The 23751-nt window shown below is 37.8% G+C and overlaps 2 protein-coding genes across 5 annotated transcripts; one reads left to right on the top strand and one right to left on the bottom strand.

The window, feature by feature from the left end:
- Positions 1-369: 369 nt before the first annotated feature.
- LOC116196047 (kinesin-like protein KIN-7D, mitochondrial) lies at positions 370-9971 on the bottom strand. The gene is made up of 25 exons (XM_031525563.1): positions 9268-9971; positions 9059-9156; positions 8793-8882; positions 8517-8569; positions 7675-7740; positions 7410-7463; positions 7223-7282; positions 6853-6931; positions 6686-6753; positions 6219-6275; positions 6026-6130; positions 5623-5727; positions 5227-5334; positions 5000-5131; positions 4734-4916; positions 4190-4381; positions 3511-3651; positions 3211-3318; positions 3072-3122; positions 2907-2954; positions 2646-2792; positions 1641-2342; positions 1342-1471; positions 1140-1249; positions 370-698 (listed from the first exon to the last, which is right to left on the bottom strand). The coding sequence occupies exons 1-24, from the start codon at positions 9612-9614 to the stop codon at positions 1164-1166; spliced, it is 3210 nt and encodes a 1069-aa protein (XP_031381423.1). The 5' UTR covers positions 9615-9971; the 3' UTR covers positions 370-698; positions 1140-1163.
- A 10165-nt stretch (positions 9972-20136) lies between these two features.
- LOC116196900 (D-ribulose kinase) lies at positions 20137-23544 on the top strand. 4 transcript variants are annotated; one of them, XM_031526832.1, is made up of 9 exons: positions 20137-20268; positions 20417-20661; positions 21010-21149; positions 21240-21492; positions 21642-21774; positions 22023-22111; positions 22322-22599; positions 22721-22790; positions 22911-23544. In XM_031526832.1, the coding sequence occupies exons 1-9, from the start codon at positions 20205-20207 to the stop codon at positions 23121-23123; spliced, it is 1485 nt and encodes a 494-aa protein (XP_031382692.1). In that variant the 5' UTR covers positions 20137-20204; the 3' UTR covers positions 23124-23544. The 4 variants fall into 4 exon arrangements, with proteins under 4 accessions (XP_031382692.1, XP_031382693.1, XP_031382694.1 ...); XM_031526833.1 differs by having other exon boundaries at positions 20144-20268; positions 20427-20661; XM_031526834.1 differs by having other exon boundaries at positions 20178-20268; positions 20385-20661.
- Positions 23545-23751: the final 207 nt, after the last annotated feature.

The following is a 23751-nucleotide window of genomic DNA, read 5'->3' as shown; positions in this document are numbered from 1 at the left end:
AAGCGTGACAATCGAGTTAGAAGCTGGCGACAAGTCCTGATCATCAAGTCACGGATCCTTCAGAAGCAATAGATCACTGCAAGGCATTAAACTCAACATGCCACTCATGCTGGAAACACTAACTAGCGTTACCACGCTGTCGGGATCGAGACTTTTTGAGTATGCACAGTAGCAAATTCGAGCTTAACACAACTTGAAACTCAACAAGAACAAAGTACAGTTTAATAGTCAGAGTATGACGAGAGGAGGGAGGGAGGGAGGGAACCTCAAGTATATCTGTTGATATGAATGCGGGGCTTCTTAGGTTGAGACATGTTCGCGTAAACTTAAAAAATCCCGTACCATGACAAGATTGGTAGATCTAAAGAAGATTACTGAAACACATAGACACTGAATCTGCATTTCAAAAGAGGAAACAATATTTCTTACAAAGGCTTACATTGTTTGTATACATGTCGTCGAGAAACTTCAGGCCGACGACATATCACACAATTCGGCTGCAACACGAATCTGAAAACTTCGGCACTGTACTTCGTTTCTCCTTTAGAATATTTAATCATTCTTCATCCTTTTCCCAGCCTCTTCTGTTCTTATTTTTACAGCCTTAAGGAAAAAGACTGGGAAAAGTGAAGCTGATAACACAATTTGGAAGAGGATCTACATAGAAGCAAACTAATAAAAGAATAGCACTTGCCACCCTGCAAACAGAAGAAAAATAAAGACATCACAAGACAAATCATGGGTTAAAATCTTGTTTTGTACTCATCGCTCTCTCTCCATTCTGAAAATCTAAATATCGAGCGAAAGGTACATCCTTACTTTATGGTCATGGATAAGCATGTATAAAGGTAATAGGCTAGAAGATTTTGTGCAGCAGCATAATTCTAAGCAGCTTTAACTCGGTAATTGCATGTTCTCTCTTACTGCACAACATATGAAGCTGCCTCTGAAAATCCAGTCAAATTGTGTTCATTCCTTTACATGGATCAGTTTGCTGAAATAATACAAATTGTAGACGTGGCATGCATGGGTGCACAGTCTAATTAACAAGAAACAACCCATCATCTGATATTAAACCCAATCTTCGAGAGTGCATTGGTGGAGCTGCTGAATCAACAGAAGACACGAGGGTTGCTTACCTGTAGAAGGATTCAGTGGTGGACTCATGAAGCAAATGCAAAAAGCCTATCCCCAATCTTTGTACGACAAATTGGACATTCGGAACAAGCCAGTGAGCAAGATTTACACACTGCATAGAGATGAGCAGACAGAAACTTGTTGAGAAACAGTTGGAGAAAATGCTCAAAATATGTTTAGATGATTGAATTTAGAGACACTTACAACAAAAATGCCGACAGGGCAGCAAGATAGCAGCAGTTGGTGATTCAAAACATACTTTACACATGTGGGAATTACCATCTCCATTTCCCAAGAACTTGAGTTCTTTCTCTTTCATTTCTTGCATGCGGGCCTGAAAATGGTGAAGTCTAAATACAAGCATTCCTCGATTGCAATTAATGGAGAAAAAGCCTCGAATAGAAGGTCAAAGTTTAATGGATTCAGCAATAACGCAATGATCAATTTCGTAGGCAGAACCAAGTTTGCTTGAACTATAAACTACAAAATAACAGAAATATTACCTTCAGCCGAACTACAAGAGGCTCTTCCCTGACACTTTCCTCTGCAGGTTTTGACAAATCAGAAATTTGCCTCTCCTTGAGGACACCATTGCTATCGATCTCACCCGACTTATTGTCAGAGATATGATTTGCTGCATCGCTACACCTCTCCTCTTGGTTCACCTCAGGAACCCCTCCGCCTTCCTTCTTTAACTTAGCTACAAGCACCCACATGTTTGCTAAATCATTCTCCAAAGCTTCTTCTCTTCTCTTTGCCTCTTCAACCTTCTTCCTGTATTCATCCTCTAAAAATTCCTTCTCAGCTAGGGCAGCCTCTAGTGCTGCCTCCCGCTGCTTTCTCACTTGCAGTTCCATTTTAAGGTCATCAGGGTCAAGATTCCAAGCATCAAAGTCATCCGATGCACGACCAACTAGACGACCTTTCCTTCCACCTCTGGCTCCATCACTGAACTTGCGATTGAATCCATTAGATCTGGAAGCTGCTAACTCTCGAGCAGCGATGAGTTCTTTCTCTAATTTTGAGTTCTGCACAGAAAGCTTTGTAACTTCACTAGCCAAGTTCTTGAGCTCGACAGCAGCAGCAGAGGCAAGCTCTTTCGCATAAGAAGCCTCTTCAGCCAATTTCTGATTTTGGACTCGTAACCCGCTGTTCTCCTCAGAAAGCTGAACATGTTCCAGCTTTAGTTTCTCATTCTCAATCTCCTATAGCAAAAGAAGAAGAAAATCTCATTAAGCATGGAGAACAGGATGTGACAAACCAGATATAGCATGAACTAGATAATTGGTTCAAATTTTGTTGGACCTAATCTGTACGCATAGGCAAGTGAATTCAAGTTAGTAAGGAAGCTGCTCAAGGAATAGTGAGCCACATAATACATCGGATTCGTACAAAGCTGACCAGTTTGTGATGGAAATATTTCCCAGTTAAACAGAAACTGAAAAGCATAGAATGCATCATCTCTGTAGTCCATGAAAACTTCAAATCAAGAAAGACTGGGGAGTGACCTGTGCCTGTACTTTCTTTCTCAAGCCATCAACATATTCATCAGACACATTTAGTTCACCATGTATGGAGGACTTGTCGCCACCAACCGAAGCCAACTGCTGCTCCAATGCATTAACTTTTTCCTGCAGCTCTTTGTTCTCTGCACACTGTGGAATACCCAACATTCAGAAAACTTTGTGATTTAATTCAAAATGAGAGGTGTCACTAAATTCACATAGGAGAACATGATTTCAGAAAAGAGCTTAAAAAAAAAAACTGACCTTAGTCTGCAATTGTTCTTGCAGAATACGATTGTCTGCTGACTTAATCTGCAGTAACAATAATTAAATTCAATACAGTGTGGAATAATAAGCTGGATTTCTATTTCCATGTTTCAAGGAAGAAAACTTAACCAACTTAGACACCTTCGCAATTGAGCTACTTACCTCCAACTCAAAACCGTTTTCATTGCACTGAGCCATCAACTTCATCACTGTCTGTTGAAACATAGAGATAATAGAATTTATGATCCGTGCATCTAGTGTAATAAATTCAATCACATTATTACTCTCAGTGAAAGAATACCTGCTGCATTTCAACCAATGATACATTCTCACCACTTTCAATAATACGCTGTTCCAACATCCTCATCTGCTTCTGCTTTTCTTGGATCTCACGCTCCAAGTTCTCGATCTGTCAAAAAAAGATAATAAAAATTGTATGTCTCTACATCATGGTTGGAGTTATTGCCTGAGAAATTTCAGTCACTGCTAGTTCCTATACCGTGTGGCATTTCTGAAGGTGTTCTTTTTATGCTGAAACGTGTACGGACATTCAGTTGCAGCTGTAGTAAAATACCATGACATATAATGCATACGCACATACCTGGGTTTTTGAACTTTCAGGATCATTGACTGACTGTTCCACCAGGCGCTTCAGTGTGCTAGTGCTAAAGGCAATTTCCCCAGCAAGCATCTTAACTTGCTCAACTAGAAGATCCATCTGATCTGACATAGAGATTGCTCCCTGATAAAAATAATAAAGCAGAGAGTAAAGTTAAAGTCCAAGCCTGAGGTTTTCTCCTGCTGGTGATTGTTTGATAGGACTCATCTTAATGAACGAATGGTGTTTATAGACTAGAATGCCTTCACAAACTGAAGTGGCTCAGGAACCTTGCATGCGTGTAATATTATCACTTAAAAGTTTCTTCTGTCAAAGAATTACAGCTAATGATATTATAAAAGCCATTGCCTTCGGTTGCATACCCAGCTCAAGCCAAAGAACATTAACATATATCTACACCAATACTAGGCTAACATCATGACTAGTGCAACTTCTTTTTCAGCTGATCAAGACCAATTTTGAGACAAAGAAACAAAATGACTTATCGAAAGCATATAGAGGACAATGGGAGACAGTTTGTAACCCAATATATAGCCTACGATCCCCCCTATACAAAACACAAAAAAGGCATGCTGATTCCAAGATTTCCATGGACAATTCACAACCAAGACGATAGTGAAAGTATCTCAAGAGCAAGAGGGTTGGGTCAGAGTGGACATACCACTGCCAGCTTAGAACCACTAATAAGTTCACCAGCTTGAGTCAATTCAGTAACAACACTGCCAGCAGGTGAGAAATCTTCACTCCATTTGCTAGAGGATCTTTTGTGCTTTTGATCATCTGATGAATTGACCGAGGCACTTAAGTCTTTCTGATTCTCACCGTCCACAAGCAAGGGCAGCACATCCGTTTTCTGATAAAGGCAACACGAACCCCTAATGGTGATTCACAAACACAAATATGCAAGAACGTGTTGAAGAGAGGATGAATACTTAATTTGCTGTGGTTAGAGCAATAATACAAAGCCATCTATGAAGAATTGGAAGAGAAGATGCAGAACTTAAAAGATATATGAATAACAAAAGAAAATTTTACTTATCCGAAAAAACAAAAAAAAAATTATCATATTCTCAATTTCATTATTGCCTTATAGCTCAGATATCTACAGCTTATAATAAACTCATAAGTGCATGGAGTAAATGAGTAGGTCAAGATCAATATTGGGCGAGATAATGCTATTGTAACTTCAACAATGCGAAACTTGCCTCTTCCACTCCTGTAGAATGACTTCTTTGGTGATTAGGAATATCACTCAAACATCCAGGAATTGCATTCTTGGAAGAAACAAGAATTAACTTTGTTAGCCTCTGGATTCTACTCATAAGAGCAGCCTTGGCTTCTTCTTCCTCCTCCAATCTTGATTGCAACTTCACTTGACCTTCTTCCAACTACTCAATGAAAGACATATGAGATTCTCAAACAAAACCAGCAGTGCCTTCACATAGAAGAATATTGTTACGAAAAATGGAACCTGTTGCTTTAAGGTGATAAGCTCCTCATGGTTCACCCCCACAAGCATGCCCCTCCTCAGCTGATCGAGCTCGTGTTTAAGGGTTGAAATTTCTCGTTGATACTTTTTGATTAATGATTTCTCATCGATGATCTGAAGAAAATCAAATCTCATGAGTATTGCAGAATGAGATGAGGATGATGACTAAGTTTTGCAGGATTCTTACAGTATCTAAGGATATGACAAACCTTATTGCGCGAAGCATAAATCTCCACTCTTTTCGCCCTACTTGCAAATTTTAGTGTGTTATGGGTTTCCTCCATATTACTAGATGCAGGAGTAACAGTACAAATTAGCTGTAAGAAAAGTTGAAAATCGTTAGGACAAGAGTTCCAGATAGTTGGTTATGCATTAAATAAGAAAAATGGATCACTGTGATTGGACAACAGAATCTATGAGGAAAGAATGAAAGCATATATTATATTGTATCCTGCAAAGTCATTGTCATATAAATTTACTGAACTGAATGTTACACGAACAGAAGTTGCAATGAATGCATGAGTGGAGTTCAGACAAAATTATCCTACCCAAAGCAAAAGTTCATAAACCACTATATATGAGCAAGTACAACAATTTGAACTCACCGAAACATGTCCATGCCCGCCCAGTGAAGATTGCAGAAGGCGAGTAAGCTTAGAATCTCGATATGGAACATGAGATGCTTTTCCCTCACTCAATTTTCCAATGACCTGCACATCTCAACAATTGAAGGAATGAATTTCAAGACACGGAACGCGCCACAATCCCTTAATTAACTGAAAAAAAAAACTGAGAAACCTAAAAACACTGGAATTGCATTAAACATCATTCAAATACTGATGTTCCCTTTTGATGTGATCAAGTCACAGACAATCATTACAGGAAGGCACTTAACCTTTCTTGACAACATAACAGAAGTGGCAAAAGAGGTTTTTTATAAGATAAAAGAAGTTGCAACAATCAGAAAACCAGGATTAACTAGATACAAAACTAAGAAGGAAAACATACTGTCCCAAGTGTCAGAAGACTTTTGTTTATGTAAGATCCTTCCTTTCTCCTCAATCCTGTAGTTTCTGTCTTGGAGCTCTCAGAACCAGCTAGATCAATCAAATTCTATAGAAAATTCCAAAAATCAATTAGCAATTAAAGGTTATATAGGATGTATCTGAAGTTTTACTTTCCACAGATAATTTTCACATACCAGCTGAGAGAAGATTACTCCATCATATTCATCTCCATGGGCACTGCTTTCAATCATCTGAAACCATGCTACCACGTTAAGCAAAGATACAAAAGCACAATATGTTCATATGACATCAGGGGAAAACATAAACTAACTCTTAACCATACTAATGGCACTAAGAAGAAACAAAATATCAAAAAAAACAAAACAAACAAACACAAAGCATGCAAGTGTATATAAACTCCACTTAACAACATTTATGAACCATGTATTGATAATGACTGTCCACACCAGAGTGACATTTATGAAGAAGTCAAACCATAATATTAGTTGACATTTACACATATAGATTGCAAGGATGCTAGAAGGAACAAGATAGAAGGAAAGAATAACATGAGGTTTTTTGTACAAGAAAGAAACTATAAAAACTGCCTTGGTGAAGAAGTCAACTTTATTTACTCATCCAGACAGATACAGGCACTTACCAGTGTAAATATGGTGTGACTTCTGCTACTTAAAAGATTGAAATTATTAGATCCAACATGACGATGCTCTGCCATGAACAGCAACAGTAGCACAATGAGTTTTGAGCATTCGACAATATATCCGGATAACTTTAAATGGTAAAAACAAGAATTGTGACTGTCAGTACCCTCTCCAGCAGCAATAAAAGAAAGAGCATGCCCTGGAGACAAAACAACCTCTTCTTTAATTCCCTCAACATAGGTGCCCTACAAGAAAACATCAATCAAGCCATCGATATGCCAAAAAATAAAAAATAAAAAGAAAAGGTAGAAAGAGCTCCTCAGAGATATCCAAATGCAAAATAACACTAAAATAATATGTAGCAATTTTCACTTGGTTCTAAATTGAGTATAACAGATAATTGATTGTAAGAGCTAGAACCTTATAGGTACATATACTGGCTTATAATGAACATTAAAAATTCAGGGAAGGTCAAAAACCTCATAAAGAGGAACCAAATAAATGAACAGACAGCAAATGTAGAGAAATATAAGAACCTGTGCATCTTCTCTGACGCGCAAGTTTTGACCCGTTGGATCTAATAAATCATTTATCACCTGACATTATTATAAGAGGTGGATCATATACATTAGATAAAGTTGAATCTATATTATGTACGATAATAAAGGATCTATACATATTTTAAAATTTACAGCAATAGGTGAAATAAAAGCAGGGACCAACCTCATTGTAGATTTCAAGATATGATACTCGGAGTAAAAATTCTCTTCCAGGTGTCTGGGGTCAAAACGAAAGATTAGGATGTATTAATGTAAGCACGATCACTATTTAAACTATACGCTAGGTCAGCCATCTCAAAAGAATCACAAGCACAAGGAATGGGAACAAACAGCTAAAATAGTCAACACAACAGAATTGGAAGAGTGAAGAGAAGCATGAATGAAGGCAAATGTTGCATTGGTGGCATTTAAAATTTAAAATCACTTACATCCTGGATTATGCTGAAGACATCTTTTATGGCCAATGGTATAACACCTGGAGAATGTTGATCCCCCTGCATATAGATTCCAAACAGATGATCCGAGGAAAGGTAAATATGAATTAAAAATGAGAATGGAAGACAAAGTAGGACAGAGAACAACGATCAATGACCAAAGACGAAGTTGCCGTAATGGCTTGTGAAGCGAAGTGCTGCACATTCTAAGAGTATGAAGTTCAAAAGCTGAACAATTAGTGTAAAAGACCACAGAAGGGAAAGAACAATAACTCAAGCACTGTGAGAATTTATGTACCAACAGCTGTATAAAAAATAATATTTAAGTCAAACCGCTAACAGCTTTTATAGAAGCTATCATCGGCCTCAAAGTGATATGCCTCCAAATTTTTAGTAGAATTTGTGTAATCTAAATTTGCCAGGATAGTAACTACAGTTTAAAGCCAGTGATCAATTCAAAGTGGAATGCCATGAAGTTATCGATACGCTGAAATCAATGGTACTTGGGTAATTGTAGCAACAATAATAGAAGCTTTATAATATTCAGTGAAAAATCCAATTACTAGAAGCTTTATAACATTCGGCACGGAGAATAAAACAGATTCGAGTAAATTGTCATTTGCCTCACATCATATCCACTATTAAGACACCCGCGATGATTTCAACACTACACATATTCACCTAGTAAAATAGCAAGGCATATACATGGAAGCAAATTTATTAAGCTGACTATCCATTGGGAGGGCGACTTAAGAGACAACATTCACGAGTAGGACTGCCAGTTAGGCAGTAGAACACATTGAGAAGAAAATGGGAGCTTAAATAGCCAAACTTACATGCATAGTATGCGTCTTCCCACTACTTGTAACACCATAAGCGAAAACAGTTCCTGCATTATCATTCATCAGATTTCCAGTTAGGGACTCACTTCACACAGCTAAAGAAGCATATCACAATTTTATTTTATTTTGATCTACCAAAAAAGAAACATATCACAATTTTGATTTGGACGGATCATCAACAAAGAAATAACTAATAGTCCACGGAATCAGCTAGCATTAATCCTATTGCAAATGTATTGCCGAGGAAACTACGAGACTAGCTCAGCTTACCATTAACACCTTCCATTGCAGCCTTCACCACAGGTTTGGCAGCAACTTCATACACCTCCTGAGAGGCTGTATGGGGTCCGAATACCTTATCTGGAACCGCAAAATATATCCGAATCCGCCATTAGTTAAAAGACAACATCTCTTACTAGCAAACTAATTTTTCAGTCGCATTTATTCCAAACCAGCATCAAAATCTTTGATTATCCGTGGTAACTCAATCCACATTAACTTCCATTCTCGAATCAGAACAAGGAACCAAAGATTACCGAATGCATATGCCGCGGCCGGGTTGTACTCGTTCCTGACAATCTTATCACCATCGGCGTACCAGGCGATCTCATCTCCTCTCTGGTACTCCCTCTCACTGCAAGGAACCGCAAAACTCAATCACATTACCAGAACTTTCTATTATTTGATTCCCACTGCAGCTGACAGTCCAATAGATCTGATCGCACAAGCTCAGATCTGCCATTACCTCAGCGGCCTGAATCGAATCGTCACCGAGATGCTATCAGCCGACCGAGGCGCGTCCATGGGCTCGGCAAGAAGCTCGTCAGAAGCGAACCCCACGGGTGAGGGCCCACCGTAACCGCTAGCACCGTAGAACGCCGAATCGGATCGAGAGCGGCTAGGAGTCATGGATCGAGACCCGAACCCGCCGCCGCCGCCGGAGTTGTAGAAGGAGGTCGCGGAGGAGGAGCAGGAGCGGGGCAGGAGGCGCTGGTTGGAGAAGGACGAGGTAGAGGAAGTGGAGGAGTAGGGGCTGTGGGACTTGCGGTGGGAGAAGGGAGAGCTGCTCCGCGCCCGGGAGGACGATGCCATGGAGCGACGAGTCAACTCACTCGACTGACCGGGCTGAACGAGTCAGCAACCCGGAAACAGGTAATGCGGCGCGAAGGCTAAGCTCAGACAGCTCGCAGAAGCAGAAACAGAGAAGAAGAGGACGAAGAGGAAGGAAATGGAAAAAGGGAGAGAATGTGTCAGTGGAGCTCACATGGCTGGGCGGACAAAAAGCAGAGAGAGCATCGCTTGCTTCATCAGAGCTTCTCTCTCTCTCTCTCTCTCTCTTCGAGTGCCGCAGTGTAGAGAGAGAGAAGAGAGTGTGAGTTTCCGTCTCCTTTAAGACAAAGACTAGAATGGAAATTGCAGAGATTGAAGAGGAGAGAGAGAGAGAGAGAGAGAGGAAGAGGAAGAAGAAGATGACGAGTGATGATTTTGTAATAACTGGTGACACAGAGAGAGAGAGAGAGAGAGAAAGAGAGAGGGAGGAATTGTTTTTTCCTAATTTCTCTGTCCTTTTCCGGTTTTTTTTTTGAAATTTCATTTGATTTCTTAAACTATTCGTAAAATTTGAATTTGAATGGATGCCTGTCATTTTTGTGCTGCGGTGCGGGACGAGCCCACCCACCCACCGCGTCAAAGTTACCTCAAACGTCCACCATTTCAGGCCATTTCGTACGATACTTCGGGACGGTGCACGCGACGATCGGTTTAACCCATTGCTTCGCTCGGGGATACGGTAATGTTCCATATCTGATAGATGCGGTTATATCGGTCGAGTATGTGGACAGGGAGTAGGGCTGATCCTTAACGTTTACAATTAATTGATATGGACCTATAATTTATTAATCGTCCTATTAGATCAAGAAAAAGATTTATTACTAAAGTAGCTCATCAACAGTTACCGAAAGTGACGGGTCGCTTTATTTACTTGTAATCAACTCATTATTCGCAAGACAACTCATTAATCTAACAAAATGACTAATCGCATGCACCGTATGAATTCTTTTAGGAATTCTACATGTACATGTGACATATACGTACGCGAAAAAAGAAAGGGTGATTGAATGATATATACGTTATCATTCAAAATATATGAATATTGAATTCAATTACTGAGATAACGAAATTTCTCGTACTTTTTTATTTTCTCGTAATCGAAAATTAGGTGCTAAGCGGTGACGTGGCAGGCCTGGGTGTCGAGTTTTTTAAAACATGGAGTGCAAGAGCGCTCTTGCTCTTGTCGCGGTCTTGCGCGCCAGTAGAGGAGGTAACAGCTAATAAGGTAGGTAATAAAGGCAAGAGAAGTGTCAGGGACCTTTCTTGAAAAAAGTGAATATATGGGGTGCGGGGTGGTTAATAATATTTAATCGACAAAAATTGAGCGGGAATTTACAGAGAGCCGCCCTTCGGTGGGAATTGAATAAACAAGAATGGTAAAGAACTTTCCCACTCGCGGTCGTTCGCGTGATAGTCACGCTCGAACCTGCATGGTGTGACATGTGTCAATGGATGATTTTGCAATACTGGGGCTTATCTGGTGGTGTCCTTGACTGGTGCATAATCCTTTCTTGCTTTTTCCATTTTGGCCCTCGATCTTTCTTTTATTAATCTTAGGAAAAAAGAATACCTTATCTCCCCCTAAATTATGGATCTGTGATCAATTGTAAAATCGTGGATTTTTCCATAAAATCCATAAATAATCTAATAATACACTATCTATTAATACAAATTCTTAATATTCCATAGATACAAAATCGGCCAAATACGGGAAAAAAGAATTTCAATAAATCCTACAAAATTCCGGTAGAGTCCCACGCTTCATGTTGCATACTTGAATTTGAGAAAATAACACAAGAATATATTTTTGAGGTGAGCATGAAACCCAATAAATAGTCACGATAATACCGTAAAAATATTGACTAGATCTATAGAACTCATATCATCCATATACCATTTCTAACACTCGATTACAGTAGCGACTCCACGCTAGCATTCTTTTTCCTCCGAATAGCCCATTTCCTTATGCTTTGCTTAGGACTAGCTTAGGACACCACACCACTCACTAACTTTTATCAGTCTCAAATACCTCTAAAACTCATTTTCAAATTACATAATTAATTGCATGAAAATATATGCATGATCTATGACACCAACATAATAGTCATGAAAATGCAATTTTAAAAATACTATTATGGTCAGAGTAAAAATAGCAATTTAAAAATAAATGACTCGCCTTAACAGACCATGAACCTCAACACACTGAAAATTTATTTTTCAATTTTTTTAGTATTTCCTTTGATAAAGCGTGCTGGAAAAATTCCTGTGAGGCAATTTCAGAAATTACTATAAATACGATAACTGAGTAGTTGGACTATTGCCTCATATTGTGGTCAAATGAATGCGCTATATTTGAATGTAGATTCTTTTCTTTTCTTTTTTTACCGAGACAGATAAAATAGATATACATATGATTACATTTCATATGAGTATATGCTCAATGGATCTCGAAATGCCAAAAAAATTTCAATGTTACAACAAATCATGAACAAAACTATTCTTTTTTCGAATGATAAATTAATAAAGCATATATAATTCTTGAAGTCAACTACCTTAAGTAAGCTTTACATCTATATACACTTCATTGTCTAATCTTTCTTTTCAATTGATTATTGCCATTTTGAATCGTTTTGAATTGAAAGGGACGAGAAAGGGAATTTATTTTTCTTTCTTTTGAAACAAAATTTTCTATTTGTCACATCTGTCAATAAAAAAACTGACAATCAAGGACAAACTAATGAAAGGACCGAAAATGAACCTACTTAAATTGAAGGATGAAAATGATTTTATAAATAGAAGACAATTACCAAAAACCTTTTTCGAAATCATTTTTTCATCTTTTTTGAGAAATATGGGTAAGAGTGCGTAAAACCCCTGACATTGCTAGTTGAGATTTTTGAAATTTGATTGTATGAATTTTTATCTCGATCCTTTAGCAACTTTGTATGAAAATAGATAAATCTCTTCGAGAAGCATTTTACATGCCTTGAAGTCTTTCCCCTTCTACAAGTAGTCAAGAGTTCTTGTTTGTTCGAGTGTCCATGTGTGTCAGAGTTTGAACGTGTTCGTGTTTTTCATTATTGACTCCTCCATCTCAAAGTTATCACCCATAGCAATGATCCAAAAGAAAGTTGGAGATCAAATTATAAATGTAAAATGTAAATGGGGGACTAAGGAGATCCGGAGTTATCGCATAATTAAATCATAAAAAAAAGTAAATTATTGCATATATGGAAGTACTACTGTACTAGGAGAATTATTGAGCATACATATCTTTTAGAAGATTTTAAATTTAATATTTTTGAAAACTAAAAGTTCATACCAAATAAATACATAAACAATGGATGTTGAGAAATTTTTCAACGATATTTTGTAAGAAAAAAACTAAAGCAATTTTTGAAATTATTAAAAAATATGACTCCTTCCTCCCATGACTGATTTTATCTATTTATTATGATTTCATAAATGTCTCCTTATACCATGTGGCTAGTATCTTGTCATACGATTATGGAAAAAAATTTCGATGGATGTGGTTGAAGACGGTAGCTTTCACTGATAAGTCCATTATGTCATCCAAAGAATTAGTTCACCAAACATTTCGTAATTAAATCAATTATTAGTTACGGGTCAAAATATTTTAATTGATACAAGTTGTACTGGCACTTTTTTTACCCCCCCTTTCTTGGCAGATATATGTACCTTTCTTTTGCTTAAAATGATGCGACTCTCCCTCCAGAATATCTTTCACTTAGCTCCTAAAATTACTTATCATATGTAGAATTCACGGTACAAAAAATTTGGGAAGTTTAGGTCAAATGCGAGGAAAATGTAAAGGGTTTGTTTTGGAAAATTTTCATAAAATTGAAAAACTGCAAAATATGTAGCACCTTTTAGAAAAAGTTGAATTTTCTGATTTCTCAAATTCAAAACAACTTGAAAAAAAAAACTTTTAATAGTTTTCTAATTCACTTCTCTCTTTCAGTGGATTTAATAGGAAAATTTGCAATAACTTTTTTGCCTTATAATTAAATAAAGTATCTTTCCTTTAATTGGAAAGTTAATGATCATTAGTAGATATATATTATTCAAGTCTCAAATTCAACGAGAAAATACTCAATTTTGAGTTTATAAACATGATTTCCTAATTTTTTTGAGAAATAAATTTAGAAAAGAAGAAGAAAAATTGAAAAGACTTTTCTCAAAATGAACAAGCTCTAAATTTTTTTTTGCAAAACAAAAGAACGAAGTAAAAGAAATTAATGCTATTGGTAGAACACCATGAATGAGGTTAATTGATATTGCGCAATGCCTATATTATCATAGGAGAAATTTTTGCGTGATCTTATCCCGTCACATTACGTGAGAAAACACCATTTAGATTGTATAAAACAAGGTGTATAATGCTAATCGCTCGAATAATTGTCATAATTATTCTTCATTCAAAAAATTTTATTGATTATTTCTTATCACGTAAATGTGTGGTAAAATTATTTAAAGTTTTCTTACATTAAAGGAAGGGGACAATTAAAAGATTGCTTTTTTATCACAAAAAAATATGTTTTTCTTAAACGATCGGAAAAAAGGAGTTGATATTTTTTTTAAGGGGTTGACATTGGGGTGACGGTAGTTAAAGCCATTGATTTTTAATAAGTATTAAAGCCATTTTTCCTCCTTTTTGGCTCCTTAATCATTTTTCTTAAAATTTTTAGATGTGCATTATGGTATTTGGAAGTTTAATAAAGTTTCGATTAATTCTGTTCAAATCGAATCGGTTCATTAAAGAATAAACTCTTATAATAATGAATTTTATTTATTTACAGAACTTGAATTCAAAATGTTGCTCAAAGGAAACAAAAACCGCGCCTCTTGAATCTAACTCGCGTTTAGTCCTTAAAAAAAAAGTGTATCTACTGAGGAAAGGGAATCGCACGTCCATGAAATAAATAAAAAGTTTATAGATACTTGACTTGATTTTAGTTCACCTTTCTATTATCTTAAATTTTATAAATTGAACCTGATCTAGGCACTTATAAATCAACTCAAGTTTAATTGTTGCAAAGTTTTGACTAGACCAATGATTGATTGATTTTCTAGTAAAACCTTAAAGAAAAGATCCATCGCTAATATGCACATTTCGAATTGGAAGGATGTGAAAGCCCCCATTTAAGTCCTATATACTAGCGGACAACATATTTGCGTCGGTTATTCGAGATATTTGATGAATTTGGGGCAAAGATTGCTAACTTGTTTCATTGAATTAATATTACGGCTTACCAAATTCTAATATAATATGATATCACCATGTCCGTAATACAAATGCGAACATTATCATAAACATGTATTTAATTCGATAACAGATCACCGTTGTGTTTCTTTCGCTCAAAAGGGTAATGATGATCAATTTCGCAACAAAAATAGATACAAGAGAAGATGTCCAAGCGAAAATTATAAAAAAAATACATTATTTAATTCACCAGGCAAAACTACAAAGAGAAATATATGTGAAAATTACAAAGGCAAAATTTCATATCATCGTTGTTTGACTATGTAACATCTCGAACCTCTTCATTTCACATGAGAACGAGCATCACTTCGTTACATTATTTTCCTCTCCTGCTCAATATATTCTCTCAAAATTCATTTGATATGATTGCTATGTGAATCAATTATGTGATCTCAATCTCATCAAAGTGAGATTCTATTCCAGCGATATAGATCAACGGCTGGGAGATGGAGATGGTCCCCATGGCCGTGGCCATGTGATGGGTGTCTGCCATGTCCCTCCTTTACACCTAGGAAAGGAATCGAAATGTGGGCTGCCAAAGTGAATGCGATGTGACTCGCAAAAGTTATTTTGCCGTCTTACGAAGGTTATTTTGGTCATTGCACAGATCCGTGACATCACGCCCGCTCTGTCGGGAGCTTTTCGCCACGTGACCGTAGAGAAAGTGCACGAACACGTGATCTTAAGTTTGCAATAAGCCACTACTCCCATCACGGCTTATTTATTATGAAGGAGAAAATTCATTAATCTGGAAGAATTATTTGTTAGTGAATTGATTCTTTGGATTAATGTACCCCGAAAAAGAGAGACCCTCAAAGAATACTAGAAAGAATTTGCTCCTCTCCGCAATTTGCTATACAATCATCATATTTCACAATTATGTGATAAAAGATAATCAATAAAAATAGAAACCTATCAATTTAGTCATCGAAAGATTATATTGTCATCAATTTAGTCATTCAAAGAATTTTGTACTTAATATACTCCTTCAAATATCATATTATCATCAATTTGATATTTTAAAGATTTTTACCATCAATATGGTCATTTAAAAATTATATTGTCATCAATTTGATTCTCTGTTAAAAATGATTCTTTGTGGTACTTTTTAAAAAGATCTTTGAATGACTATATTGATGGTAAAAATCTTTGAAGGAACAAATTAATAGTAATATGATCTTTAAAGGACCATATTTATGGCAAAAATCATTAAAGGACCAAATTGATGACAATACGATCTTTGAAGGACCATATTGATAGTTTTCTTATATGACTAACACCTAATAATTTTTTCTAATTTTGTATAAAGGGTGGATATTTCGGAAGTCTTAAATAGCAAGTTTCTATTTCAATACTTAGCTATACTATCGGAGAGATTTTTATCTTGATAGAATGAAATGACTCCACATCTCGTATGTAAATCGCGGTATCATACTCACAAGATTTATGTCGTAAGATATAAATTATAAAAGATATGTCTAATATGGATTAGAATACCAGGCAGTTTAGGCCAAATCGATAAAATTATATTGCACGTGCTGCCCTGAGGCCCCTAACGGTCGAACGATGATCACTTATTTGTCTATTTGTCTGCTAAAATTTTATAAAGGACCTAACTAATTTGGACGAAAGTATATATGAGACTGGCTGCCAAATGCAGTGACCAACAGAAAGCAGGTAAAACAAGCCGAACAAGGACGAGATTGAGATTGATGACAAACTCCAGGCGCTAAATTGATCAAATTCGTAATTTGTTTTATTTATGTCACCGGCCACCACAGGCCACACGTATCCAGCGGTTCAACAACCATTCCCGTTCCTTCGCATTTACCATTTTGGCCACGCTATCTCATCTCATATATATATATATATATATATATATATATTTTGCTAATCTTATGTCACAACTTTGTTGCTTAAGAAAGCATGGAACATGATGCACTTCTAATTTTCCTAATTGTAAACCTTTATTTTTGTTGCAATAAGGTAGATGATGGATATGTGAAATAACGATGTAAGAGAAATTCTACTGATAAGAATATTTAACTAGCAATTTTGATCTAAAACAAGCATTAATACAAGCAGAACTCTACACATCCAATATTTTGATCTAAGTCCAGATCTGATCGGCAAAAGTGATGGAATTACTAAATACTAGGATATAGAGAATCACTTGTGCTAGGAGTCAATTAATTTCTTGATCCATGGTACTTCTCTAAGAGACCATATAACTTTTACTGCATCGGAACATGTGTAATGAACTTGCGTATATCTATATATACCTGGATATGAAGAGGCAAGACAAAGATTGACGTGAATACGAAGCGAATTATTGGAAGGCGTCGCCTATATTTAAAAAGAAAAAAAGGGAAGGGTCCGTGTAGAAATAATGTTTTGGAAGGTATCAAATTGGACATACAAACATGGCACAGGGCTTTTTGGACTTAATTGTGTCTTAAGAAAATGAAATCAAAGCTCCTTTCGGGCTACCTTTCAAGCCTCACGACACGTCCCTATTTAATTTGTCTTTATTCTACATTTACCCAAAGAATGAAATGATAAAGACAAAGAGCCTTGATTAAAAAGAAAAGACTGAAAAGGTGAGACGTCGTAAATGTTTGTCCAAACAAAAGAATTAAGGAAATGAATTAATTAAGTCATCAGAGAAGGATGTGTTTTAACCGACAAAACAATTATGCCGGAAAAGGTCTAATTATGTTGGAGTGTAAATTAGGATGCTTTTGAAAGAGATCCTTCTTGGGCAAAAAGAAAAAAAGAAAGAGGGACCCATTTGTCAATTTCCCGATAGTCTAATTCTACCCATTAGTCCAAACTCCAACGAGTAGATGATTTATGTGCACCTCATGTGAAGAATGATAAATTGAGCTTTCAATGAAGGGATTTTGTCTATAATATAATGTCATTCTAAATTCATTGGAAACGTCTCATTATTGGAATCATGCTGATGCTTGAATTGAGATTAACATTCGTCAAGAGACTGATGATATCCATGATCTCATTGAAAAAAATTTAAAAGTTGAATAAATTTTTAGCGTAGAGATATCATCCCTCGATATAGATCATAAGGTTATTACCTAAATGATCATTATATGAGAGCGAGTCAAGTTCATGGATATACGTAGGCAGCGTGAGCGACACTAGTACTAACACATGCATCGAGAGAGTATCGATCTACAGAGGATGTATATATGCTTAGAGTCATTTTGCTTCGACTGACTCGGGAAATAAGTTAGAACCCGTCACCAATAGAGACAAGAGATGAGACTTGATGAGCTCTAATTCTTAGACATTATAAGAGAGGTTTATAGCTCTATTAAACCGACATAAAAAGGGCATTGAGAAGGAGTCTTATTAATGCTATTGGTGAAAATCCAAGTATAGAATCTTTCTGATTTCAAGAGAAGGCACTCGACATTATGAGCTCATGCTCATATTGATCACCCCACAAGCTTTGGTAAAACCGATGCTTCCATGCAACCTCTCGAGAATCTATTCCACCAATGGAAGAAGAGTGCAATCGAAGGAAACAAAAAAAAAAAACAAAAAAACAAAGAGATGGCATTGTGGGATGAGCTGAACTTATCATTTGACCATAAATCAATACTAACCTGCAGATATATATTTTAATCATATGGGGGTAGGAGTTTCTTCATTGGACATGCACATGCAATCTTATTAAGCTATATATATATATATATCCCATATGATCATGATTTTGTTTTCTCTTTTGGGGTAGGGGCGTGGTCCTAAGTTTGAGATATATCTCATACATACATACATATATATAATTGGGGCAGGGCAAAATTGGAGATGAAATTTTAACCTTAAGGCGAGGCAAAAAATAGCTGTCGATCCACCCACTTCCCACTTTGTGTAAGTGTGCCCTCCCATGCAAGTGGCTACCCTGCAAAGGCCAGCACATGAGATTTACCCTTTCATATGCTATGTGGGTTCCACGCTACTTCTTTTAGTACGTACCAATCCATCAAACGCATGAAACTGCTCACATCTTATAATCGATGCATTACGCATACAACTTTTCCATAGGCATGGGAGTCATACAATTTAGAGAGCCAGGCTAGTCGGAACTCACTCGTTAATGACACGAACAAATCTCTTACATATGCAAACGGTATGTATGTGTATACATTTATGGAAGTAAAAAGTAGTAGTAAATTCGAGTCATCGGTTGTCAACTGTTGAACATTTGGGTCGAAATGCTCTGCCTGTAAGCAATGTACGTCATTATTAGTCTATTTAACACATATGTTAAGAATTATAACGATCTGCTGAATCGCATGGATTACTGTTGTACCACAAATGGTTCTACGAACACGAAGGAATGGAACCGGACTGAACACGACAACGGTGGCAACGTCTACATACAAATCATTTGTCGCACAGCAATCCGTTTTCAGTGTCGGCGAACATAATTTCGTGTCAAATTGATGAGCCAACCGACGCTCTTTTTTGAGATTGCTTGGGTAAGTGACCGACAATATTATCTGTCAAATTGTCTTTGTAGGAAAAACTTGAACGTTTTATCATGTAGTTTTCACTTTCACCCGTTCCTCTCCCCTGCTTCGGCTTGAAGATTTATTATCGGAAAAAGCTCCCAATTGAGGCCCATTGGGCTTCCCCAGGCCCAGTAAGTTTTGAATGACAATAAGCTCATTTAGGTTGCCCAATACATTAAACCCAATGTTATCATATAGTTCCCGACTCTATCAGCAACGCAGTCAGCCAATCACGATATCACGTAATTGGCCTATGATAGTTCTCGATTCATCCCGATCATTGGGTGAGCTCTATTATCAAATTCATGATGGCATGCTAAAGTTCATGATCACACTTCTTAATTCTTATGAGAATCAATCTGTAAATTCTGAGGATATATGGTTGTGTTTGGTTTTAGAGTTGAGTAGAATTGGATTTTGATTTTAATTGGTTTGTAATGATTGTGTTGTTAGATTATAAGAAAAAGCGTGAAATGTAATGAATAGTTGAGAGAAAGTAATGATTGTATTGTTGAATTGTAAAAAATATAATAAATATTTGAGAGAATTTAGTATTAAAAATTGAATTGAATGGTTAAAAGAATTGAAGAAAAAATAAAAAAGTAATAATTGTGTTATTGAATTAAAAATTAATGAAATTAAGTGGAATAAAGTTAAAATCGAAAATAGCCATTTGCCTTAATAATAGATTCAGAAAATACAACACTTTATCCATTTCCATAGGTCAGAGACGACTTTGCAAAGGCAATAATGGCCTCTGCAATTCATCCTCCTCCATGCTCTTCATCTTCCATGCTGCTGCCTCCACTTCATGGTCTCTCCCCCTCGCTCTTACCCTACTCTTGAAGCTCTGTCCTCTGTTCATAACTGAATGATTTTCATTGACTTCTCCTTTGGTTGCTTATGGATAACCAATCTTGTCATAAACAGGGTTGTTTGATTTGTGTGCTTGATCCTGTCAGGACGTTGTAGCTCGGGGAGGTTACTCTCGATGAGTCCGCTACATCGTCGAGTGGAATATAGGACAACGCTAAGGAGGAAAACGGCTGTCTGCCGGAGCAGTAGAGGTGACCCGAAAACTGGTTCTGGCTCTGCAGAACGACTTTATCTCGGGATGGACTTCGGCACCTCCGGGGCTAGATTTGCTGTGATCGACGAGCACGGCGTGATTCGTGCCGAGGGGAAGAGGGAGTGCCCTGTCTACATGGTGAGAGATGTTCGAGAAGATTAGCTGTCATTGTCGTGATTTCATTCATCTCGTTTCGCCTAGCAATGCAATATAAAGCAGGACCGTCCTGCATATTGATATTTACATTCAGTACTGTTCTAGTTCGTTTCATTCCGTATATGGCACGAAGAACTCCACCGGCGAAGCTGACTGAGGACTTTAGATATATCATAGCATTCCGCTATGCTAACAAGTTTGGCCCGAGGGATAACTGCAACGATGATCAACACCTATTACTCTGCTACTCAGAACCGACCACTGTCGTACTGATAATTTATAATCCGTTGAATTGCTGATTTTTGGTGCTCCTTTCTCTTGTCTAGAAAGAGTGATGAGTCCATGGACTGGGTTCGTTCATGGAAAGTGACTCTTCTCTCACTACTTGAGGACATTCCTCTCTATCTCCGTCCGCTTATCGCTTCTATATCGGTCGATGGAACTTCTGCAACCACTATGCTAATTGATGGGTAACGGCATTCATTTATTTCCACCTCTTCTTTATTTATTTTTCCTCAGTTCATTTGACGGGAGGAGGCGTTCTTCCTTTGTTACTTCAGCAACTCCGGGGAGATGCTCGGAAGACCTTTGCTTTACAATGAGAGTTGTGCTGATGCATTGCCAGAGGTGAAGTCCATTGCTCCTGAGAACCACACGGTCTGCTCAGGTTCCTCGACCCTCTGCAAGCTCGTATCTTGGTGGAACGTCAATGACTCGAACAAACAATCCGTGTTGCTGTTGCACCAAGCTGATTGGTTGCTGTGGCTTCTGCACGGGAAGCTTGGAATTTCTGACTACAACAACGCACTTAAGGTACTATTTATTCACTCAGTGATCCCGCATTATTCTCGTTGCATAGTATTTCCATGCCTTCATCTAATATGCTTAAGCTCCTATATCAGTTCAATGGAACTTCTAGATCATTATTCTTATACATTCCCCTTCGACCTCGTGATTTGCAGGTGGGCTATGATCCTGAAATCGAGTCATATCCCGCCTGGCTGCTTTCTCAACCGTATTCACGAGCTCTGCCTTCTGTCACGGCTCCTGGGACTCCGATTGGCCCTTTAAAAGAGGACATACTTTTGCAATATGGTATGCTTCCATTCTCAAAAACAAATCAGATCATTGCAGCATGGGAAGAACATCGAGAATAAAGTTTTGCAAATCCCAAAAAAAGCACTTCCCTTGTTTGCAACTTGCGCAGCCATTTTGTTCTGTCGGAAGAACATCAACAATCTCATAAAACCACAAGTTAATGTTTTAAAATCCTCAAAAACTTCTCTTGGTATCTGTTCCCGATTTCTATTTGGATCTGACGTATGCGGAAATCCTCTTGGTAGGTTTCTCCAAGGACTGTGTAGTTTGTACTGGAACGACAGATAGCATAGCTGCGTTTCTTGCTGGAAGGGCTACAAAACCCGGAAAAGCTGTAAGATTTCTTCTCCGACACTAATGTCATGTTGGTGCAAAGCAATGAAACATCTTGATATTAGAATAAGTGATTCCACTCCTGTCCATTCTTATTGTTTCTGAATTTGGCGGGACAAACTTCATCTTATACCTTCTTTGGTTTTGTCCGTCAGTTTTTGCGAACATGTTTAGCTGTCTGAAGATTGTGCTCATGTCCTTCTTCATCCAGGTAACCTCATTGGGATCAACACTTGCTATAAAGCTACTGAGCACCAGTAGGATCGAAGATGCACGATATGGGGTCTACAGTCACCGTCTCGATGACAAGTGGCTTGTCGGTGGTGCTTCTAATATTGGCGGGGCAGTGCTCAGACAGATTTTCACAGATGAGCAGCTCGAGAAACTGAGCGAACAGATCGATCCCATGGTAGCCTCTCCACTCGACTATTACCCTCTGCAGACGACCGGTGAGAGGTTTCCAGTGGCAGATCCAAACATGGAACCAAAGTACTAGATACCTCTGCAATTCACTGAACAATATATATCAGATTGACAGAAATTTGCGGTATAATCTCGATCCATGACTTGTTAGCAATCACTTCTGAAATTATTCTATGTTTGAATGCAGGCTGCATCCGCGCCCGAAGAGTGATGTGGAGTACTTGCATGGCATACTTGAGTCCATTGCTCGAATTGAGGTACCGGCATATTTTCACATTAACTTCCTACACATACTATGCGATACATGCTCAGTGAAGGCGAATTTACTGCAAGTACTTGGTCGGTCACACACGTCTTATGCAAAATATCAAATACAGGCAAAAGCTTACAACTTGCTGAAGGATCTCGGGGCAACACCAGTCGAGGAAGTGTTCACGGCAGGAGGGGGCGCAAAGAATGAGAAGTGGATAAAGATACGGGAGAGGGTGCTCGGGGTGCCGGTGAGTCGGGCCCTGCAGACAGAGGCTGCTTATGGTGCCGCTCTGCTCGCACTGCAGGGCTGGGGGAAGGACACTGTGGCATCAGTGTAGCGGACGGTACATTACTGTGATTTCACTGCGACTTTTTGTTCGTGAATCCAACAATTTACAAGAGCTGTTCTGTTATTCTTGTTATTCAACTAGAGAAGTATCTAACTTTGATGTAAAAACCCGTATCATAGATGCTGAATGTGCCTTTGTTCTCAGCCAACACATGCTCTATAGTTAACACCACCATTCTAGAGTCCCAAGGTGAAAGAGTGAGTAGGGTCCCTGCAGATAGAGATCAATAAGGTCACCGTGTACCCATTAGTCTCAGTCCAAATCCTGAACCATGCATCCCACAACCCACGTCATTAGGCCATGGAAACAGCTGAGAGGATGGCTGTGGCTTCAACTCGAGTTGAAAAGGACCAATGGAGTGTCAAAGTTGTCTATTATTATACATGAGAATGTGTTGCACGCCTTATTCTTTGCTGCCTGTTAGAAGTTCGGGGCCATATTGCAAACGCATGTTTAATTGACTCATGCTGAGATAGGCCAGGTAATACTTCTTTAACTTCAATCACACAACAGTTGCACTCTTAAGCCTGCAAGTTTTGCAGAACATCACACTTACTTACACTCAACTGTATGTACTCTCCTCTGCAAGATTTTGCAGAACAACATACGCACAGAA

This window comes from Punica granatum, chromosome 2 (genome assembly GCF_007655135.1).
Source record: "Punica granatum isolate Tunisia-2019 chromosome 2, ASM765513v2, whole genome shotgun sequence".
Taxonomy (NCBI): domain Eukaryota; kingdom Viridiplantae; phylum Streptophyta; class Magnoliopsida; order Myrtales; family Lythraceae; genus Punica; species Punica granatum.
This window is presented reverse-complemented; position numbering and strand designations above follow the sequence as displayed.

Excerpts from the sequence above, each read along its gene's own strand:
- LOC116196900 (XM_031526832.1), top strand. The coding sequence starts at position 20,205 with ATGGCCTCTGCAATTCATCCTCCTCCATGCTCTTCATCTTCCATGCTG. Across the intron at positions 20,662-21,009 it reads GGGAGTGCCCTGTCTACATG|AGTGATGAGTCCATGGACTG; the intron begins GTGAGAGATGTT and ends TTGTCTAGAAAG. Across the intron at positions 22,600-22,720 it reads GATCCAAACATGGAACCAAA|GCTGCATCCGCGCCCGAAGA; the intron begins GTACTAGATACC and ends GTTTGAATGCAG.
- LOC116196047 (XM_031525563.1), bottom strand. The coding sequence starts at position 9,614 with ATGGCATCGTCCTCCCGGGCGCGGAGCAGCTCTCCCTTCTCCCACCGC. Across the intron at positions 6,131-6,218 it reads GAGTAATCTTCTCTCAGCTG|AATTTGATTGATCTAGCTGG; the intron begins GTATGTGAAAAT and ends AATTTTCTATAG. Across the intron at positions 3,652-4,189 it reads GTGGTTCTAAGCTGGCAGTG|GGAGCAATCTCTATGTCAGA; the intron begins GTATGTCCACTC and ends TATTTTTATCAG.